Source organism: Impatiens glandulifera, chromosome 5 (assembly GCF_907164915.1).
Source record: "Impatiens glandulifera chromosome 5, dImpGla2.1, whole genome shotgun sequence".
Taxonomy (NCBI): Eukaryota; Viridiplantae; Streptophyta; class Magnoliopsida; order Ericales; family Balsaminaceae; genus Impatiens; species Impatiens glandulifera.
In genome coordinates, this window is record NC_061866.1 from 46,742,292 (window position 1) to 46,763,991 (window position 21,700).

The window sequence follows — 21,700 nt, forward strand, 5'->3', positions numbered from 1 at the left end:
CTAAATATTTTCTGACTTGCATACCTTTCTGGACTTACATGATAAATAAATGTTGTTTCGAAAGCAACTTGTTGATGAACGACTTCGTTATATAGAGTTTCTCCAACTTCTAATCATAACCGGTTGACCTTCTTTTCTTCAACATCGTTAATGACATCATTTTCATCATAAATGAACATAATTTTTAATGTGCTATCTATTTCAGAATGTTCATCTTAAAGGTTATTTATGTTATGCCCACAACTTCAGCAACTCTATAAATCATATTTTTTTTTTTTTTTGTAGAACTTGTATCTTAATCTTACATAATTAAATTGAAACTTGTATCTTAATCTTACATAAACTGAAACTGTTTCTCAAAAATGAATTTGTAGATTTTAATGTTGATTGTTGTCATTTTTGTAAACAGAAAACAAACAATTACAAAAATCTTAATGTCTGATATCAATTTGTTAAAACAAATTGTGAAACCTAAATAATAAAGAAATAACAAATTTGATGTGGTTCATCAAGATAAAATTTGGTTATCTTTACTAAAAAAGAGAATATTATTAAGGACATCAAAATATAAATAGTACCATAACAATATAAATATATGATTATGACCCGAGTTTATATAACACTTGGTCATTCGAAATTCTAATAAATATAAAAAATTTAGACGGAAGCGATGCTCTCAAAATAAAAATAAAAACAAAAGTTTAGTTACACATTTAAATAAGCATTAATTTCTTGTCCAAATTCTCCAAATTATTGTAATAATATATATATATATATATATATATATATATATATATATATATAAATGAGGTTTAATTTTCAAAGTGATCGGATTGCCGGGTCGAGAGCGATAGTTAATTTGAATATATGTGAGAGTAAATGGATATTTGGGTCGGATTGTGGGTTGACCCGCCCATAAACTTAAAACGGTTAAAAATATTATATGTATGTTTCAAACTCGCAACCTAACAATACAAGTACAACCCTTTAACCAACTAGACTAATAAGACTATATATTTTAAATTCAAAACAAAATTTGATTAATGCGGGACGTTTTAAAAATATAAGTTCAACTTTTAAACTAATATATATATATATATATATATATATATATATATATATATATAAAAGTATAATGATGTTTAATTTTCAAAGTGTCCGGATTGCTGGGTCGAGAGTTGTGGTTAATCTAGATAAATATATGTGAGAGTAAATGGATATTTGGGTCGGATTGTGGGTTGACCCGCCCATAAACTTAAAAACGGTTAAAAATAAAATTAAAAATTATATATGTATGTTTCAAACTCGCAACCTAAAACAAGTATTATAATAATAATAAAAAAAATTTGTGTTAATCTTATTTTTTTATATCAAATTAAACATCAAAATAAATTTTTTTTTTCAATATTTTTTCCTTATTTCCTTCTACAAAATAATTCAATGCTAATCAACTATAGGTGTTGAAATATTTGGAAATAAACGATATACTTGTATTGTATTTGTTTATTTATTATTAAAATTTTATTTCTCAATATGAGTTGACTAAACTAAATTGTTTCAAAATGATGTTTTTAATAACATGTTTGTGAAAATTGGATCAATATTACATGTATAAATTGTGTAATAAAGTTGTTAAATTAATTACTAGGTGACAAGTAATTTGAAACACTTATGTGATTATTGACTAAGATGATTTAAGATTATCAAGTTATAGAAAATAAAAATCATGTTTTTATTTTATTTAAGGGTCAGTCTAAATTATTTCAATTTTATATGATTTTACAAATAAGTAAATTTATATTTTCAAAAGCTCAAAAATATTACTTATTTAAATAAATGATCTCTTATAATTGATTTTTATAACTATTATTTATTTTTAGTTAATTTGTTTATTATTATTGCTTAGATAATTTTATTTATAATTATATATATATATAGAATAAAAATATCTGACTAATACTTTCTAGGTAAATTTGTATGATTTAAAACTCATAGAAATACAATCATTATAGTGTATGCTTTCTTAGCAGATAATCCGTAACTTGACTCATAAATGAAGCATTTAAAAAAATATTAATATTTGTGTAGTGTATATATCTGGCTGGATATGTTCGATTAGTTGAATTGGAATTTTTGAAACGTGACGTTTTTGTGTTTTTGATTACAGCTGAATTACACTTCAATTTATATATTTAAAAACTATATAATTGTAATTAAATCAAAATTCTTATGTTTAATATATATATATATATATATATATATATATATATATATATATTCATTAGTTACTATTTTGTGTTTTGTTTTTTATATTATTTTCTTTCAATTTTTGTAATATTTTTGTGTTTGGGAATTAAAGGACAACTAGCATGACACCCATAACCATGATTTCCGTTTAAACTCAAAACGTTTCTAGATGGAATCGAACTTGAGTAGACTCTTACCACTATGCTACTTTGGTGGTATGCTATTTTGGTGGGTGATATTATCTATTTTATTAAAATATTAGTTTGATACAATTATGTTAAATCAAGTGTCAGTTTTTTTAAGTTTCGATTTTCTTTATAAAAAAAATATCGATTTAACATGTTAACTTAATAGATATAAAAAAATATTGGTTTGACAGCATTTTAAATTCAAAAACAAAATATTGGCTCAACTTGTTATATTTTTAAATTAAAAATATATATATATATATATCAGTTGAAAATGTAACTTAATAAATGAAAAAAAATGACATCAGTTCGATATTTTAACATCTTAAATTTTAAAAAAATATCAATTGAAATTTTAATCATGTTTATAAAATAATAATTTATTTTATTTGAAAAATATAATAAAAAATTGAAATTACAATTTTAAGTTAAAAAGTGTAGAATTGAGAATTATAAAATTAGACAAATTATAATAAATTCCATTAAAATTAAAATTATAATTCTTAATATTAAAGAATGTAAAAAAAAAAACTTAATTGAAATCCAACCTTTGTAGTTTCCTTTTTCAACTTCTCTTCTTACAACCAAATTCTAGAGAAAAAGGTGTGGACTCTACCGTGTCAAATGATGTCATTTTGATTATTTTTATAGCACATTTATTTGTTTATTTATTTTTCATATAATATGATAACATCTGAATATATTATGGTTGATAAAGACATGCTTGCAGTCATATTTGTTTTTAATTCACATGATTTCAAAAGCAATTCATTTTAAAACAAAATTATTAGCTGGTTTGATTTAAATATGTTGAGGTAATAGATATTATATAAATGAAAATCATAGACCCTAGCAGTTATTACTCACTCATCCATATTCCCTCTTTTTTTTAAATATGTTTAAAACAACAAATTTATGAATTCATTTTAACTTTTTAAAAAAGTTTCAATTCACATAATAATTAACTTTTGTTCTATAACACAAGAAAAAATGGTATAAATATTTTTATTGATTTTTTTTCCTTTTTTTTTTTATATTGACATTTTCTCATAAATTTACGTAAACCCAAATTCAAGCTCATATATTATGTACAATGGGTCATTATGAGTATTTATAAGTTATAACACCCAATAATAATAATATTATTATGGACTATTGAAAGTTGAAAATTTGTAAGCCCATTTTCAAATAATACCCAATAATGGAGTTTTGAAAGTTGAAACTGTTTGAAATACAAAAAAAATAAAAACCTTATTAGTGACTTCATTTTAAGTGGGCTTATATTGTGAACATGTTTGGGCCAACAACTGACCCACAAAGTAGAACTTCTCCTGGACCTGGAGAGTGGTGGGGTGGTTTGGGCTAATAATATGCATGTGTGCTCCATGTCTCTGTTTCTCTCTTCAAAGGGTCCAACGGTAGTCCAACCTTCGTCCGTCCACATGTTTACATACCAACCTAATTCAATTATTTTTTTTATTTATATTTGGAGAATTAAAAAAGAACTAGTACATCAGGGCCGGTCTTGGGGTAAACCCGACAAACCCTCGGGCTAGGGCAGCCCATTCCCCAGGGCATTCCCCAGTGCAACCAATTTAATAAAATATATAAATATTTAAATAAATTTATGAATATTTTCAATATAATATGTTGTGGTTTAGTAGCTCAACATAGAAATTTAGATTTTTTTTAGTTACAAGTTCAAACCACACAAAAAACAATTTTTTTTTATCAAATTTTAATACTAGACCTAGGGTAATAAAAAAATTAAACTTTTATTTCTATCGGGGCTAGGGCAGCCCAAAATTCGGGGCCGGCTCTGTGTACATGCATGATATGATGTAATCATGTCCTCTACTTAAATTCAAAATACTTGCGAATGGAATCGAACTCATAACCTTATGTTATTTTACAACACTATTACCATTTAACCAGGCGGTTCAAACCCAATACCTCATAAGGAGGCCGATGGAGGCCGATGATATCCAACTTTTGTTGCTGTTTCATTCCAAATTGATCAGTATTGGAATTATGACACATTCAATAGATTAATTTTTTCCACTAAATCAACTGGGTTTTTATAAATATATATAAATAAAACTAGCAAAGTTATAAAGTAGCATTCACATGTGGAAATGAAAGAAGTATTGATGTTTATGAATATGACCTAACCTGAATTTAAATCTGAACCCAATTACCAACTTGTTGGTGGTACTACAATGGCAGCAGGCAGACACTCCAGCTTTTGATGGTTGCTTGCTTCAAATCCTTTTCCAACTTAAAAGCATTCATTCATGATACATCCCATCTTCTTCTTCACTACATCTCCTCTATTTTATGCAGAAAAAGAAGATGAATTCCAGTCAATAAACCCTAATTACAACTCTTTTTTTGCTTCCTTAGTCTTCAAAAGCCTACTTAGGATGATCTAGGGTTAACTTTTTATTAATTAATTAAATATAATTGATTAAATTAAAAAATTAAAATAATTAAATATGTTTAAGAATTGAGATTCCTTTAAGTACAACTAATCAATTCTTTTGTCTAGGGAGGAGGAAGTAGTACGTACATAAGATTGAATTTTTAAATAAAATAAAATATCAAATTATCTTGAGATCTCAAAATTTAATGGGAATTCACTATTATTGATGTTGCCAGATTAATAATAGTCGTTTTCTGAATTGGGTGAATAAACTTGTATTATCTTAACATAAATATTATACCGACCATTCATCAGTCTCTCACAAGTACAATTAATAATAATAATAATTATTTAAACATCTTATTATTTAAATACTTACTTACTCATTAGCCTATCCTATTGAACTCTTCAATTTATATAGTCTAGTTTGATTTAGTTTATTCTTATCTATTTGTAGGAATGTTTAATATGATTTAGTTTAATTAATAGTTAAGTTTGAATATTTTTTATTCAGCTTATAAGCGTAACTTAATTATTTTTATATTTATAATATTATTTAATAATTAATATAAAATATATATAAGGTTGTATATATATTTATTAATTTAATTTTAAATATTAATAAATTATTTAAATTAAAAATAATATATTTTAAAATAAATTATATTAATATATTAATTTTTATAAATATATAATTTTAAATATATTTAATATAAATATGATATAAGAATATGTACAGATACATCTAAAAATATTTAATAATATCTTAAAATTTATTGTCTCTTTCATTTTAAAATCACCCTTTTGTTTTTATTTTTATTTTCATTTTTTATTTTTTCAAAAAATATTTAAATAGTTCATTAAAAAAAAAATCTTATTATTATATATTTTTTACCTTTCCTATTTCCATTGTGAATTCATTTTCTAACTCTTTCACCATTTTTTCTATCATAATTCATTTAAACTACGTTTTATTCATCTTAATTGTAATTTCTCTATACTTATATTTAATTAAGGCTAATTTAATTTTAAAAACTATAATTATAAATTAAAAAACCACAACATATTTATATTTTGTTTAATTATTTTATATATTAAGATAGATCTATTAATATAAATAAAAAATAAAAATATATTTAAAATGTATGTTTTATTATTATAATAATTTTATATAAATATATAAAAATATTAAAAATAGATAGAATAGATGAAAGATAATGAATAAAATAATTAAAAAGAGATTAAATAGATAAGAGATAATGAATAAAATAATTAAAAATTAATGAAATATATGAAAAAAAATAAATAATAAAATATTTTAAAATGATAAGAAAGAAAAAAATTGAGATTACAAATTTAAATATAAAGAGAAAATAGATTTAAATGCAAAAATAATATTTGATTATAATTTTTGTTTTTGCAAACAGATCTATAATAATAATAATAATAATAATAATAATAATAATAATAATAATAATAATAATAATAATAATAATAATACACAACCCAATTTATAAATATATATATTACAAAATACAGCCTAATAATAATAAAACAGTTTAAAAAAGTGAATATGGATGAGGAGCAGCTCATGTGATTGACCTATAACTTTATATTTACTTTTATTTTATTTTTTTCAGAACCATAACATGTGACACTGAATGGGAACTCTCACTCCATTAAATAATAAATAAAATGCATCTTCTTATAACAAGTTGCCACCTGTCATGTTTGTCCACGTTGGCCCATTCCCGAAGCTGACCCCATCCACGTGCACCAGCTACACTGTTTTATTTATATTATTACAAATACTTTTCTTATTTCTAATTATATCTAATTTAAATTATTATTTGTTTCAAATCAAATCACCACAAAGGTACTTTTTTTTTTATAGGTTATTTTTACAAGGATTTTAATATATATATATATATATATATATATTTTTAAAAAATTTAATTATTTAATTTATTAACAAAAATATTAAAATACTCTTACTTTATTTATATTAATTTTAAATATAAAAAACTAATAATTCAACCAATTACAAACCAAAATAATTTATTTAGATATTAATATTGAACTATACATTTAATAATTCATATTATACATGTTTTAAACTAATTTTATAATAATTTATTATACAAAATTAAGTTCAATAAAACTAATATAATAATTTAAAACAATTTTTCTTATTAATTAAAGACATAAAAAATCAAAATTTATTTATTAATTAATATATTTTAAGTACAAATTTAATTAGTCAAACTGAAAATTAAATCATTGGGTGTTAATGTAACATGGTTCCACATGTTCAAAAGTCTTCATGATAGATAGATACATTAAATCAGAATTATATGTAAATTGAGTTTTAAACTTTTAGTTACAAATTAAAATAATTCCTAATATAAATATTTAATATTAAGAGTCTTGTCAAGTATATGTTTGTTTTATAAATAGAAATTTAATAAAAAAAAATAATAATATAAAAAAAGAGAAGGATTTACACGTGTCATTGCGAGAGCACTGGCAGTTGATGGACTGTCGAGGTAGCGTAGCGTTACCGTGAAACCAGAAGCCGACAGGGGTGTTTATGTCAATACAGGGTTGATAGTTTTTTTAATAAAAGGCGGTATAGAGAGGATAATTAGGTAATTTCGTTAGGTGCAGTTAGTGGGTCTTCTTCTTCTTCGTCTTCTTCAAAGTCTCTGGAAAGTGTTAGTTGTAGTAGTAATAGTGAGAGGAAGCAAAGAAAAAATGAATTCTTGAAGAACAAATTTCTCTCTTTTTGAGATTTTCTCAGCTAAATTCTGATCAATTTGTTGTGGGTCTTCTTCTTTCCTTTCTCTAATGGAATCTCCCTCTTAAAGCTCAAATCTTGACAGAGAAGAAGGAAAGGAAAGGAAGAAGATGTCAGTCAAGTACTACAAAGGGGACCAATTCTCCAGAACTGTTGTATCACCAAAATGGACTGTATTCCTTTGTATTGCCTGCTTCTGTTCTGGCATGTTTTTCACTACTCGGTATGATCCATTTCAGTTCTAGTTCCTATTAGTTAGCAATTTGTTTTGTGGGTTTGAATTCAATATTTTGATTAACAATTGATGAACAAATAAGATAGATCTAATCCTGGATTTGGATTCAGTCCAGTCATTTGGGAGGTGGGTTTTTAATGTTTCAACGATCTTGCTTACTGGTTTTTATTGTCATCATTGACTGGTGGTCCCTTTTCTGGTTTGCTACTATTGTGTACCATATTTAATGTTCTGTACTTTTCATTTTTTTTAGTAGTTGGGTTCATTTTATAATGGGGAAGAAGGTGATCATGTCTTTGATTACTGATTATGATTACTTGTCAACCTATTGGTATTGGCAGAATGTGGACTCTACCGGAATCCAAAACTATGACAAGGACTATTCTTTCTGAAACCGAAAAATTGAATTTTGATTCTGAGGGTTGCAATCCGAAAATTGTGAGTATTGTTGTTGTTCTACTGTTTTTGTGTTGATCTTCTTTCTTTTGATCTCATGATATGTTTGTTTTATTTTCCTCAGTTGTATGACAAGGAGGTAGAGCGTGATCCAAAAGCGATAATTGGTGAAGTTTCGAAGACTCATCATGCTATACAGTAAGATCAAAGATTCAATTTCTAGTAGACTAGAATGTGGGTATATCTAATCTAATCCATTGTGTAATTTTTTGATGGATAGAACACTAGACAAAACAATTTCAAATTTAGAGATGGAATTGGCTGCAGCTAGGGCCACTCAAGAGTCTATTCTAAATGGCTCACCTATATCAGAAAACTCAGAGACTGAAATCTCGGGTAAAAGAAAATATTTAATGGTTGTAGGAATTAACACTGCTTTTAGCAGTAGGAAACGAAGAGATTCAGTTCGCGACACTTGGATGCCACAAGGTTCGGCTCTCATCCAATATTTTGTTTTCACTCTTATTGGTTGGCACTTGACACTGAGACACTTATGCATAACATTTGAAAAAAAAAGGCGAAAGAAGAAAGAAGATGGAAGAAGAGAAGGGTATTATTACGCGGTTTGTTATTGGTCACAGGTATGTTTCTTTATGTAGCTTTGTCATTGAAACAATTGGTTTGGTTCTCCATTTTAATGGTGTTATTTTGTTTTGGTGAAAAAAGTTCTACTTTGGGAGGTATACTTGACAGAGCTATTGAAGCAGAGGATAAAAAACATGGAGATATCTTAAGACTGGTAATTGTCTTTAAAATGATTTTTATCAAGATCTTCTTCATCTTGCTTAATTCCAATTTTTGTAATGGGAGCAGGATCATGTTGAGGGTTACCTTGAGTTATCTGCAAAGACAAAGACATACTTTGCTAAGGCTGTTGCTTTGTGGGATGCTGATTTTTATGTCAAAGTTGATGACGATGTCCATGTAAATATAGGTGAATACTAAATGCACATATATATATGACATAAAATAGGTAATATGTGTTCTTAATATATAATTGGTCCATTGAACTATATATTACAGCAACTTTAGGAGAAACATTAGCAAGGTACAGAAGAAACCCTCGAGTATATATTGGATGCATGAAGTCTGGTCCAGTCCTCGCTCAAAAGTAGTAACCCCATTACCTTTCTCATAAGTACTTTTTAATTAAACTCTATTGTTGAGAATCATTAATTAGCTATATTTTGTTCAGAGGAGTAAGATACCATGAGCCAGAATACTGGAAATTTGGTGAACCGGGTAACAAGTATTTTCGCCATGCTACTGGCCAGCTATACGCCATTTCAAAAGATTTAGCCACTTATGTGTCAATAAATCAGTTGAGACTCATCTTCCTGAATCCTGATTATGTCAGTGTGAGGATTTCTTCATGGATATTGATGTTTGTTTGTTTGTTTGTTTGTCAGGCATGTATTACACAGATATGCTAATGAGGATGTTTCTCTTGGATCTTGGTTCATTGGGCTTGACGTGCAACATATAGATGATAGAAGATTATGCTGTGGAACTCCACCTGGTAAATTATTGATATCCCTTTGATATATGTATATTATGATTATGAGTAGTTGAATTGAATTGAGTTAAGTTAAGTGCAGATTGTGAGTGGAAAGCGCAGGCGGGGAACATTTGTGTGGCCTCTTTTGATTGGAGTTGCAGTGGGATTTGTAGGTCTGTTGATAGGATAAAGGAGGTTCATCGTCGATGTGGGGAAGGTGAGAATGCTATTTGGAATGCTGCATTGTGAAAATGTCTTTTAGAACAACTCTGGTTCGAACAAGCCAGCCAAGATTCTCTCTGGTTTTAGTCAAATGGAGAGTTAGTAGGTTTAATGGCGATCGATGTTACATGCAGCAGATAAGATAGAAAGCATGCAAAGCTGTAGAGCTCTCTATATCTGTTCATTCTTTTTAGAGTTTTCTTTTATGTATTGAACAATCTATGGATTCCCTTTTGGTGTCTCTGTTTCATAATCAATAAATAATAGCAGCTAATGGATTTCTTCTAAGCAACTCGTGTTTGTTAAGTTTTAGTTCGATATTCAAATAATATTTCAATCAGTTCGTGTGATCTCAATAACAAGGTTGTAGAAGAAATGAGACTGAATTTTCGAGATTTTGTACTGAATTATCTTGGAGGTGGAACTATATAACTTTCAAATACTCAAAAGTGGTATTCGGGTTTTTTCCAATAACTTCTTCGGCAGAAGTGCACTTTCTTATGCAGATATCGGGTTCTAGCATGTGACTAATTGATCTTTTAGCACAATTTTCCATGTACGTTATGATTTAGAATTTTTTTTTTTATCTTTTCAATATATGTAATTTTTTTAATAAAGTTATAAATATTATTTTAGTCTAAATTAATTAAATAGCTTAAATATCTTTTCTGGTTATAAAAAATACATAATTGGAAAACAAGTTTTTTGTTTTATACAAATTGATAAATACATTTATTTGTTGAATAATTTGAATACATTTATTTGCTGTGAGGCCCATTCATGTCAGTAAGTAGTGTGGCCCATTGATGTCAGTAAGTAGTGTGTGGCCCATTGAAGTAAACTTATTTTTTTACATTATTACTGTGAGGCCCATTCATGCCAGTAGTGTGGCCCAGTGTACGTAATGAAAGAAAATGCTTACTGCCCATTTATGGTTTAATACTTTTATTTACTGTACTGACTTAAATTAAGTTCAATTTTTTTTATTACCTATTAAACTTTTATATATCTAAGTTTAAAAAAAATATAATATACTAATAATTTAATAAATTTTATGATAAACATTGTATATTCTGTTCAGAGTTCTGGTCATTATCAAGCAACCCTCAACTTTATTTTTTTCAAATTTATTACTTTTTACTTTGAATAATTTAAAACCTTACTTATTATTAGTAAAAAAATTAAAAATAAAAAATTAATCTCTTAGATATTTTTTTTTCACTTTCTAATTAGTTAATTTAGATAATAATAATAATAATAATAATAATAATAATAAAAATGAGAGAATTGACGACAAGAAGAATAAGAAGATGGAGTAACAGGCTTGATTTGTGGGGGAGGAATGTAGCGTGATCATACTGCATGCTGAAAGGTAATTAATTAAAATAAATAATTAAATAATTTATTGTAGAAAAATTATTTATAACCTCTATCTTAACATATATGATACATAAATATTATTTATTTTTTTAATTATTAATTATATTTATTAAAGTAATTTTGCCTAATCATTCCATTGATTAAATTAAATAAACTATGTACTAATAATTGTCTTAATTTTTATCAAACTCTCTTTCCCAGAATATATAGTAAATAATGAGAAAACGATATAATAGAGGAATAAAAAGCAGAATCCAATAATTGAAGTTTGGGGTGGATTTGAAATATGTTTTTGAAAATCATGAATTAAATAATTGGTAGACAGTAAGTTTTTGCTTATTTTTAATAATTAAAATAAATAAATAGTGAACTAAATAAAAAATTAGAGAGTTATGTCATTTTTTTTTATAGTAGGTTTGAGCCTATAAAAAGTATGGCTACTTTTTGGAATTTCCAAAAGGCTATGAAAATATTTTTCTTATTGTTCCAATATTTTTTTGCTATATGTTAATTAGTGATTCAAAATGTTAACATATCTTATTACCTTATTTTTTTTTGTAATGAAAGTCAGGTATAAGTATTAAGAACTATTTGAAAAATTAGGGTTTATTCCTTAAAAGTTATTAAGAACCCATTTGCAAGCAAGACATTTTTAGTGATATATAATATATAGTATTCGAAAGAGATTAGATGCAATTTCACGCAATACAAAAGAAATAAAAATATCATGTGATTGATCAATTAGAAAAACCCATTAACTAGTTTCGCCCGTTAACACATTCACAAGATATAAGATTATGATTCGAGGTTGAATTGTTGAATTGTATGATCTTAATATATCACCTTATGTTTTTATTAATTTAAAAAAAAGTATTATAATAAATACTTTTAATACGACCTAGTAGGTAGCATGTGTATTATGTCACACCTCGATATCCTCATTGAATAAAATGGATGAATATGACATTATATATACATGATGCATATGAAGTCAGATGTCATTTAAGTCATAAATGTTGAGGGCATAGATAGATATATTATTGGGCGGAAAAGATGGGGATGATATAATTAAATTATGTAAGAACCCTATTTTTATGACGATATTATTGTAATTAATTAAGTTGAAGACGTAACCTAGAAGAAAAATGAGCATAAAAATTGAAAACCCAGGTCCAGCTATTTTCCTCAATTATTCAACAAGCAAACACAATCACTTGACATCACTACCCATTTCTTTTTACGTCTCTATTTCCAATTTTAGCAATTAATGTCAATTATATTAAATATACATGCATCCACTAAATTAATCCTTAAATCTAATGAATTATTATCATACCTAGCTTAATTGGTTTAAAATTATTGGAAACAAATCATACAATTTTATCTTACTTTTCAAATTAGTTATAAACTATTGTTTCTCTTTTTTTTTTCAACCTAGATAATATTATTGTAAATTCGCGTGTGAAAATGAAATTTTTTATATCGAGAGACATGACCATTGCACATGTATTTAGAAATGAGACCCTATTAAAAGACTATCTTAAAGTGCTCTAGATATGACGATTTTTGAAAGAAAAACTTTTAATGATCATTTGAATCTCTGACTCACACAAGGCGAGAATCAAAGTCGACATGAATTCTTCCGCTGCAGTTTGTTCAACGGAATGAAGGAATATTTACGAGTGGCATGACGAACATGAGATGATGCAATAAGATATAGCTCTCTTTTTTGTCGTCGAGAATATTACGAATGAACTAAACGAGTGTAGTTCATAAAAAGTTCGGCATTTTTAAAAAGCAATAATGAAAAAGAATCATGAAGAAGATAATTGAAATTTTGAATACATTGCAAGAACTGTTTAGGTGAAAAAAAGCTAAAAAACAATAGGTATTTGCTTTGAGGTCAATTTTGAATTTTAATGAATAACTTGAGTGGTGATTGAGAAAAGGGTTTGTTTTCTTATATGAGTTGTTTTTCTTAAAATGATTTAAGCTTTTTAGTTATTTATATAATTTTGAAAATCGCAACTAAATTGTGAAGCTCATATTAAAAAGGTTTAATACAAACTATGAGATCTTTTGTCCTAAATTATAAAATAAAAATTAAAAACCATTCAAATAAAATCAAACCTTCCACAAAAAGACTATAAATATGTATCAAAGAAAAATTAAATACATAAAAAAAGAAAAGAAAAACAAAGAAAAACATTAAATACAAAATCAATAAGTAAGAAATGATTTCTTAATACAAGTCAAATGTTTCAATTTTAAAACACCTTAAATTTGAAAGCTACATACTATTTAACATTTAATCTATTAATAATTTAAACAATAATTGTTTCAATTTTAGTAAATGATCCACAAAAAAAAAAACAATAATTAAAAATACCCATTAATTTCTTCAATTTTTTATTTTTTGAGATCAACTCCTTTTTTTTTTTTTTTTTTTCTTTTCTCATTTAATTTGATCACATTCAATAAACAACAAACATAAGTGATGAATTGGCAAGTCAAATTTCAAAGTAATACATAAATTATACTCCTACAATGTTCTTACCTCCAAACTTACACATAAACCATCAACCAACCAAGAAAACAAGACATTACAACAGTTTCATAACTCTTTCATTTTCTTTAGAGAAAAGATTTAAAAAAAACACAGATCTAGCTAAGAGATTGATGAATCAACATATTCTCGGCATGTTATTCCAACAATACGAATTCAAGTTACTCCAATCACCCTCTTCCGACATAGTTGTTGTTGTTGTGTTCACTGCAGGAACAATATTGTTTGAAGGTTCTTCATTTCTATTATTCGAATTCTTCACACTTTCATTGTACCAATCAGGAACAGGCACTGTTACTGGGAAATTATTCAGCAAACTGAACAAATCATCATCAATTGGGTTCATTTCTTCTAATGCATCTTTATCATTCAAACCTACATACAACCCAAAAACAGGATCTTATAAATTTACCCTTATAAAAGCATGCATGTTTATTATATATGAAACTTACTGATGGATGATTGAGATGGGCATGGATCATTATGAATGATGTTCTTCTCTTTATTTAACAATGCCTTAGATTCCTCCAATAATGCTTCCAATAAACCACTGTTTGCTGCATTATGATGAGGTACTGCAATGTCTTCATAGTACTGATAATGATCGCCGGAGCTAGATGAAACCGGCGTAACCCTAACAGGGGATTGGATTGAAGGAAGCTCTGTTTCTTTGCTACCATCGAATAAATTGGTATCGAAGTTTATCTGAAATGGATCTTTTTGATGGGTATATCCCAAATTGGAAGATGGAATTACGTTTGGATTGTAATTGTTGTCGTTGTCATGAAAGATCGTGAATTGAGGATTGGAATGAAATGGGGTCACGGTTTGAAAATTAACATGGGTTGTGAAGAAGGGGTTGATTGAAGATGATGATGATGATGAATTATGGGTTTGTGATATGAACTGATGGTGTTGGCTATGGATTTGTCTATTGATTTCTTCTGGGTAAATCGGTAATCCAGCTCTTTGTAATCTTTTGACTCGAGTATTCCAGTAATTCTTAATCTCGTTATCTGTCCTACCCGGAAGCTAAAATTAAAAAAATTTGACGATTTGGTTATGAAATATTGAAATATTGAAATGATGATGATGATCAAAGATCCTAACTAACACATGCAAAGAAATGATATAGAGAGAGAAAGTGGACCTGAGAAGCCATGCGAGCCCATTTGTTGCCGAGTTTGGCGTGAAGTTCGAGGATAAGACGTTCTTCATCAGATGTAAAAGCTCCTTTTTTTAGATTTGGCCGGAGATGATTAGCCCATCGGAGACGACAACTTTTACCACATCTCTGTAAACCTGAATTACGTTGAACGGCGTTCCAATTTCCTTCTCCATACTTGTTAACATACTCATTCAAGATTCCATCTTCCGCCGTCGTCCATGGACCTTTCTTCATCCCCTGTGTTCCCGGCGACGCCGCCGTCGTCGTCCCCTGCCGGCTGCTTTTTCCGGTACCTCCTCCACTGCTGTTTCCATGGCTCACCATTTTGATTTCAAAATTAAGTTTGATACAAGGATAAAGATTCGATTTTTATTCTAATTCATCTCTTTTTAGTTTTATTTAGATAGTTTTGTGTAGGATCAAGAAGAAGATGATTTCAGACAGGGAAGAGAGAGAGAAGAGAGAGAAAGAGTAACACATAGAAATGTGTATAGGGGGGGATTTTATAGGTGTGAGCTTGAATTACGGTCCGAATTGCATGCTTACGGGGCTTTGCATTTTCTCATGATCATCTTCATATATGTCTGTCTGTCTCTCCTCATTATACTATTAATGTCATTTCAGATAGAAATTTATTAAAACTCACATTTATTACCTTTTTTTAGATCCTTAATTAGCTAGCTAGTTTATTAATCAAAATTCATTATTATAAAGTTACTTATGTTTAGAGTTAATGGTGGGATATGGTTAATTAGTTATCTTTGGGGGTATATTTATGTTTAAGGGTTTCACCATGGGCTTAATGTTTAAATATTGGCTATTTGGGAAGAAAAGAGTTTATGATATATGGCTTTAAAACTCAATTATATATATATATTCATCATTTTATGTTTTTGTTGTTTTATTTGGATATATAGAAATAAAATATTGTTAGACTATTATTGTCAACTATGTTTTTAAAGCGACGACATAACGATGTTATTGTTAAAGGTTAATTATTTGATAACGGAGATCCAACGGATTCTACTTTCACTTGAAAAGGAATGAAGATTGGTACCTGATAAATTTGGAAACCTAGTTCTTATTTAATGAAACCGTGTTAATTTGTCGATACAATCATTAAAGAATATTTCAAAAGCCAAATTCTTTAATGATGTAATGTTTTATTTAAATGAGACGGTGCTAATTTAACTATCAATAATGTTGGAATATTTATCGGAATTATATTGACATATGTTGTTCATTATATCAAATATCGTCCTACCTTTTGGATCACAAATATTGTTCTACTGTCTGGGATCAAAACATTACATCAAAATCGTCATACCATCAAAACATTACATCAAAATCGTCATACCATCTAGGATCTAGGAGTTTTGAGATCACAAATATTGTCCTACCATCTGTGATTGAACAATACATCAAATATCGTCTTGTCATCTTGAATCACAAATACTACCCTACTATCTAAGAGTTTGGGACTGCCATCAGGGATTTTGGATCATAAATATTGTCCTACCATATGTGATGTGATCGAACATTACATCAAATACCGTATTGTCATATGGAATCACAAATACTGTCTTACCATCTAGGAGTTTGGGACTGCCATCTGGGAGTCTAAGATCACAAATACTGTCTTATCATCTGGAATTGAACATTACATCAAATATTGTCCCGCCATCTGCGAGTTTGGGATCACAAATATTGTCCTACCTATGCTTCCATCTGGAGTCTGGGATCACAAATATTGTCCTACATTTGGGAGTCTGGGATCATCACAAATACTGTCCTACCATCTGGGATCGAACATTACATCAAATATTGTCCCGCCATCCGCGAGTTTGGTATCACAAACACTATCCTACCATATGTGATCGAACATTACATCAAATATCGTTTTTCCATCTGAAATCACAAATACTACCCTATTGTCACAAGGGCAACAACGTAGTGGAATTTTGACTTAATTTTTCGCCCTTGTGCGCCTTGTTTTGTGCACCAAAACAATCAGCCAAACTCAGCAAACAACCAAGTCCCACAATAATCAATCAAACATACAGAAAAGAGAAACATACACAACAATTACGGACAACACCCAACTTTATAATTATATTCACTCACAAATAACGATTACAAAGAGGCTATAAAGACTCAAGGCTGCACACAAAATGACTCTCACTTGTGGGGAATATTTTTCTATCCGAAATCCAATAATTTGTCTTGTGCAACTCAAAAGATATTTATAACCCTAAAGAATAACAATCTGCCTAGGAAAATAACCGTTCTAGGGTGTGGGGGTCAATCTTCCAGGTAGTTGGTGCTGATCATAGGTCTAACTGGTGGGAGATTGTCGCTGAACATGTGTCTCAACTGTCAGTCGTGGGTCTCAACCGTCCACTACTGCAGCCCCACGTTCTCCATCGGTCCTAGCTGCGCACCTGTTGCTGGACATGAGTCCTAACTGACCGTAGTGGGTCGTAATCGTCCACTATGCCCACGTTCTCCACCGAGCCCAACTGCTGCTGACTTTTCCCCCCACTTTGCCTATCATGCCGATATTTCTGGGTCCTTGACCGATCATGCCGACATTTCCGGGACCCTAATCTGGTCGCATGTAGTCCTCTTCTAACTGTCACCAGTTGACTCCGTCTTTTCTGCATCCCATGCACGCATTCTCCTAATGTACTAGACATTGTCACCCTTATGCCCACGTCGCACGCACACGACTCCTCCTAGGCATCCACTCGGTCCTAGCCTTCCGTAATCAGGCCACGATAAACGCTTGCTAACACATTGTGCCTTTGTCGCACGCACACGACACCTCTTCAACACACTTCTCTCGATCCTGACACTCCACACTCATGCCACGACAAACACATGCTAACATCCTTCTCTCGGTCCTGGTATTCCACACTCCGGCCCCGATAAAAATCTTGATTACTTAGCACTTCGCATCTAGTGCCAATGTCGCACACCCGCAACACTCTTCTAGGCACCTCTCGGTCTTGACAATCCACAATCATGCCAAGACCGAGGCCAGCTAGTTAGGGTCGTAACACATACCATCTAGAGTTTGAGGCTGTCATTTGGGAGTCTACGATCACAAATACTGTCTTCTCATCTGGAATTGAACATTACTTCAAATACCGCGCTAGAGTCTAGGATCACAAATATTGTCTTACTATTTGGGACAGAACATTACATCAAATACCGTGCTGCCATCTAGGAGTCTGGCATCACAAATATTGTCCTACCATTTGGGATCACAAATATTGTCCTACCATCTGAGATTGAACATTACATTAAATAACGTCCTGTCATCTAGGAGTCTAGATCATAAATATTGTCGTACTATATGAGAATGAAATCAAATATCGTCTTGCCACCTGTTTGTCTGGGATCACACAAATACTATCCTACTGTTACGACCCTAACGAGCTGGCCTCGGTCTTGGCATGATTGTAGATTGTCAGGACCGAGAGGTGCCTAAAAACAGTCGCGGGTGTGCGACATGGCACTAGAGATGAGAAAGGCTAAGTAACTAAAGCTTATGTTCTAACACAAGTGTGAAGTGCAGGGACCGATAAGAAGTGTGCCAAGGTGGAGTCGTGTGCGTGCGACTTAGGCGCAAGGTTTTAGCCGAACTGTCTTGGCTTGATGGTGGATGGCCAGGACCGAGTGGTGCTGAGAATTGTGTCGCGAGCGTGCGACATTGGCACCAGATGCGAAGAATGTTAGCATGCGTTTATCATGGAAAAGTGTGGAGTGCCAGGACTGAGAGAAGTGTGCTGAAGAGGTATAATGTGCGTGCGACAAAGGCACAAGGTGTTAACAAGCTTTGTCGTGGCTCGATTGCGGAAGGCCAGGACCGAGTGAATGCCTAGGAGGAGTCGTGTGCGTGCGACAAGGGCAAAAGGGTGACAATGTCCAGAGCATTGTGATAATGCGTGCATGGGATGCGGAAAAGGCGGAGCCGACTGGTGACGGTTAAAAGAGGACCGAAGGCGACCAGATTGGGGTCCCGAAAATGTCGGCATGATCGGTCGAGGACCCGAAAATATCGGCATGATGGACAGAGTCGGGAAAAAGTCAGTAGCAGTTGGAGTTCGGTGGAGAATGTGAGTTGAGTGGACGGTTACGACCTAGTACAGTTAGTTAAGACCCACATCCAGCAGCTGGGGCACAGTTAGGACCGATGGAGAACGTGGGGCTATAGTAGTGGACGGTTGAGACCCACGACTAGCAGTTGAGACCCACATTCAACAGCAACCGCCCACCAGTTAGACCCACAACCAACACCAACCCCACACCCTAGAACAGTTATTTTCCTAGGCAAATTGTTATTCTTTAGGGCTATAAATATCTCTTGAGCTGCACAAGACAAATTGTTGGATTTCGGATAGAAAAATATCCCCCACAAGTGAGAGTCATTTTGTGTGTAGCCTTGAGTCTTTATAGCCTTTTTGTAATCATTATTTGTGAGTGAATATAATTATAAAGTTGGGCGTGACCCGTAATCGTTGTGTGTGTTTCTCTTTGTTGTAGGTTTAATTGATTATTGTGGGACTTGGCTGTTTGTTGAGTTTGACTGATTGTTTTGGTGCGCTAAACAAGCCGCACAAGGGCGAAAAATTAAGTCAAAATTCCGTTGCGTTGTTACCCTTGTGACACCTACCATCTAATGTCTGAGACTGTCATTTGGGAGTCTAGAATCACAAATACTTTCTCATCTGGAGTTGAACATTACATCAAATACCGTGCTAGAGTCTGGGATCAAAAATATTGTCTTACTATTTGGGATAGATACAGTGCTGCCATCTAGGAGTATGGGATTACAAATATTGTCTTACCATCTGGGATCGAACAAATAACGTCTTGTCATCTTGAAGTTTAGATCATAAATATTATCATACCATATGAGATTAAACATCAAATATCGTCTTGCCACCTGTTTGCCCGGGATCACACAAATACTATCCTACCATCTGGAATCGTGTAATATCGTCATGTCATCTCTGAGATCGAACATTAAATCAAATATCGTCAGAAATCGAACATTCGTGAAAATAATGTGACATCACATCTCATCACCAAACAAAAGTTTACATGTAATTTTTTAAATTTCTTTGTTTAATTTGACAAAGATAATTTCTTTATGAATTATTTGTTTTATTTTGTTTGTTTATTTCAATAATTTTTAAATAATTAATTATTTTTTAACATATTGTATCATCTATAATTAAAATACTATATATTTTTCCTTTCTATTATACATTAGTGCTCTTTAATTTTTTTACTAAAACAATTCAATTTTAATCATTTTTAGTACAAACAAAATTATTTAAATAACTCTAATCCAAACTTATTAAAATTCACTTTTTGAATAAAAAACAAAATGAAAAAACATCTAGAATCTTCTAGTAATTGAAGTATTTCAAGATTTTCATTCAACTTCTAGTGGGCCAAAAAATTCCTTTTAATTTATGCCCAAATCTACAATTAATAATCATTAAAAAAATGGGTAGGGAAGTGAAAATATGGTTTGTCGGTGGATTACTGGTTTCGTTACCAATTTTTTTTTATCAATTAATTTATCAATTTAAATATTAAAATATTTTATATTTATTTTTTACAAATAAATATTAATACTTTTAAATTTTTTTTTAATTTTTTATAACCTATAGACCATACCAAACAAGATTATTAAATAATATAAATGACTTATTTAAATAACTTAAAGTCCAAATAAGACCTTAAAATAATATTAAAAACTTTATAAAATTCAGAGCAAAAAAAAGGTTAAATTTTTTATTAATAAATTTGGCAATGACGTACAAAAAGTACACGTTGCAAAGTATCATGTAAATAGTAGAAAAATGTGTACAAGATGAGTTGTCTAAACTATTAACTATGCATTTATATTTTGGTTGAAAATTTAACTTTAGACCAGTTATAAATATAATAATATTTAATGGATGCTTATGTCAAACCAACAATTTTATAATAAATATTTTTAAAATAGATAAATAATACAATATTTTTAAGTAATTAAATTAATCACACAAAGCCAGCCTATTCTCTCCTGATTTTTTTTTTTACTGAATTACATATTTTATTCCATAAATAAATTAAGTTATCAAATTGAATAGAAAATTTGAGATTTATGACTGATTTCAACAATTTAAATATTCATTTTAATTAATAAACTAACTAAATTGAAATACTTATTATTTATTCTTGCTTCTTATTTTTAACAAACTTAGTACATTTGTCACAAATATATTAAGTTGATTTGAAATATAAAAAAAAGACACCGAGTGAACATGACATATGCTTAATTATTATGTTTAAATTATCTTTTAAATAATTATTTCTTTTTCAAAGTCTCTTATATAAACTATAAAATTCATAGTTATAAAGACTAAAGAGAGTTGTTTTTTATTTATTATTTAAATTAGTTTATCCTATCAGCTAGCGGCTAAATGTTTTGTAAATATATATATATATATATATATATA

General features: G+C 29.6%; 2 protein-coding genes across 2 annotated transcripts; one reads left to right on the forward strand and one right to left on the reverse strand.

Moving 5' to 3' along the window:
• The first annotated feature begins 7,544 nt into the window (after positions 1–7,544).
• Positions 7,545–10,377, forward strand: LOC124937980 (probable beta-1,3-galactosyltransferase 2). The gene is made up of 11 exons (XM_047478326.1): positions 7,545–7,877; positions 8,231–8,327; positions 8,410–8,483; positions 8,566–8,774; positions 8,863–8,926; positions 9,012–9,084; positions 9,159–9,279; positions 9,369–9,456; positions 9,541–9,666; positions 9,755–9,864; positions 9,944–10,377. Exons 1-11 carry the CDS (start codon positions 7,765–7,767, stop codon positions 10,090–10,092), a joined length of 1,224 nt encoding a protein of 407 aa, XP_047334282.1. The 5' UTR covers positions 7,545–7,764; the 3' UTR covers positions 10,093–10,377.
• A 3,731-nt stretch (positions 10,378–14,108) lies between these two features.
• LOC124939523 (transcription factor MYB101-like) lies at positions 14,109–15,461 on the reverse strand. Its single transcript, XM_047479990.1, has 3 exons — positions 15,162–15,461; positions 14,464–15,043; positions 14,109–14,386 (listed from the first exon to the last, which is right to left on the reverse strand). The coding sequence occupies exons 1-3, from the start codon at positions 15,411–15,413 to the stop codon at positions 14,130–14,132; spliced, it is 1,089 nt and encodes a 362-aa protein (XP_047335946.1). The 5' UTR covers positions 15,414–15,461; the 3' UTR covers positions 14,109–14,129.
• Positions 15,462–21,700: the final 6,239 nt, after the last annotated feature.

Excerpts from the sequence above, each read along its gene's own strand:
- LOC124939523 (XM_047479990.1), bottom strand. The coding sequence starts at position 15,413 with ATGAAGAAAGGTCCATGGACGACGGCGGAAGATGGAATCTTGAATGAG. Across the intron at positions 15,044-15,161 it reads GGGCTCGCATGGCTTCTCAG|CTTCCGGGTAGGACAGATAA; the intron begins GTCCACTTTCTC and ends TTTTAATTTTAG. Across the intron at positions 14,387-14,463 it reads CCCATCTCAATCATCCATCA|GTTTGAATGATAAAGATGCA; the intron begins GTAAGTTTCATA and ends GGTTGTATGTAG.
- LOC124937980 (XM_047478326.1), top strand. The coding sequence starts at position 7,765 with ATGTCAGTCAAGTACTACAAAGGGGACCAATTCTCCAGAACTGTTGTA. Across the intron at positions 8,775-8,862 it reads CGACACTTGGATGCCACAAG|GCGAAAGAAGAAAGAAGATG; the intron begins GTTCGGCTCTCA and ends TGAAAAAAAAAG. Across the intron at positions 9,457-9,540 it reads GGTCCAGTCCTCGCTCAAAA|AGGAGTAAGATACCATGAGC; the intron begins GTAGTAACCCCA and ends TATTTTGTTCAG.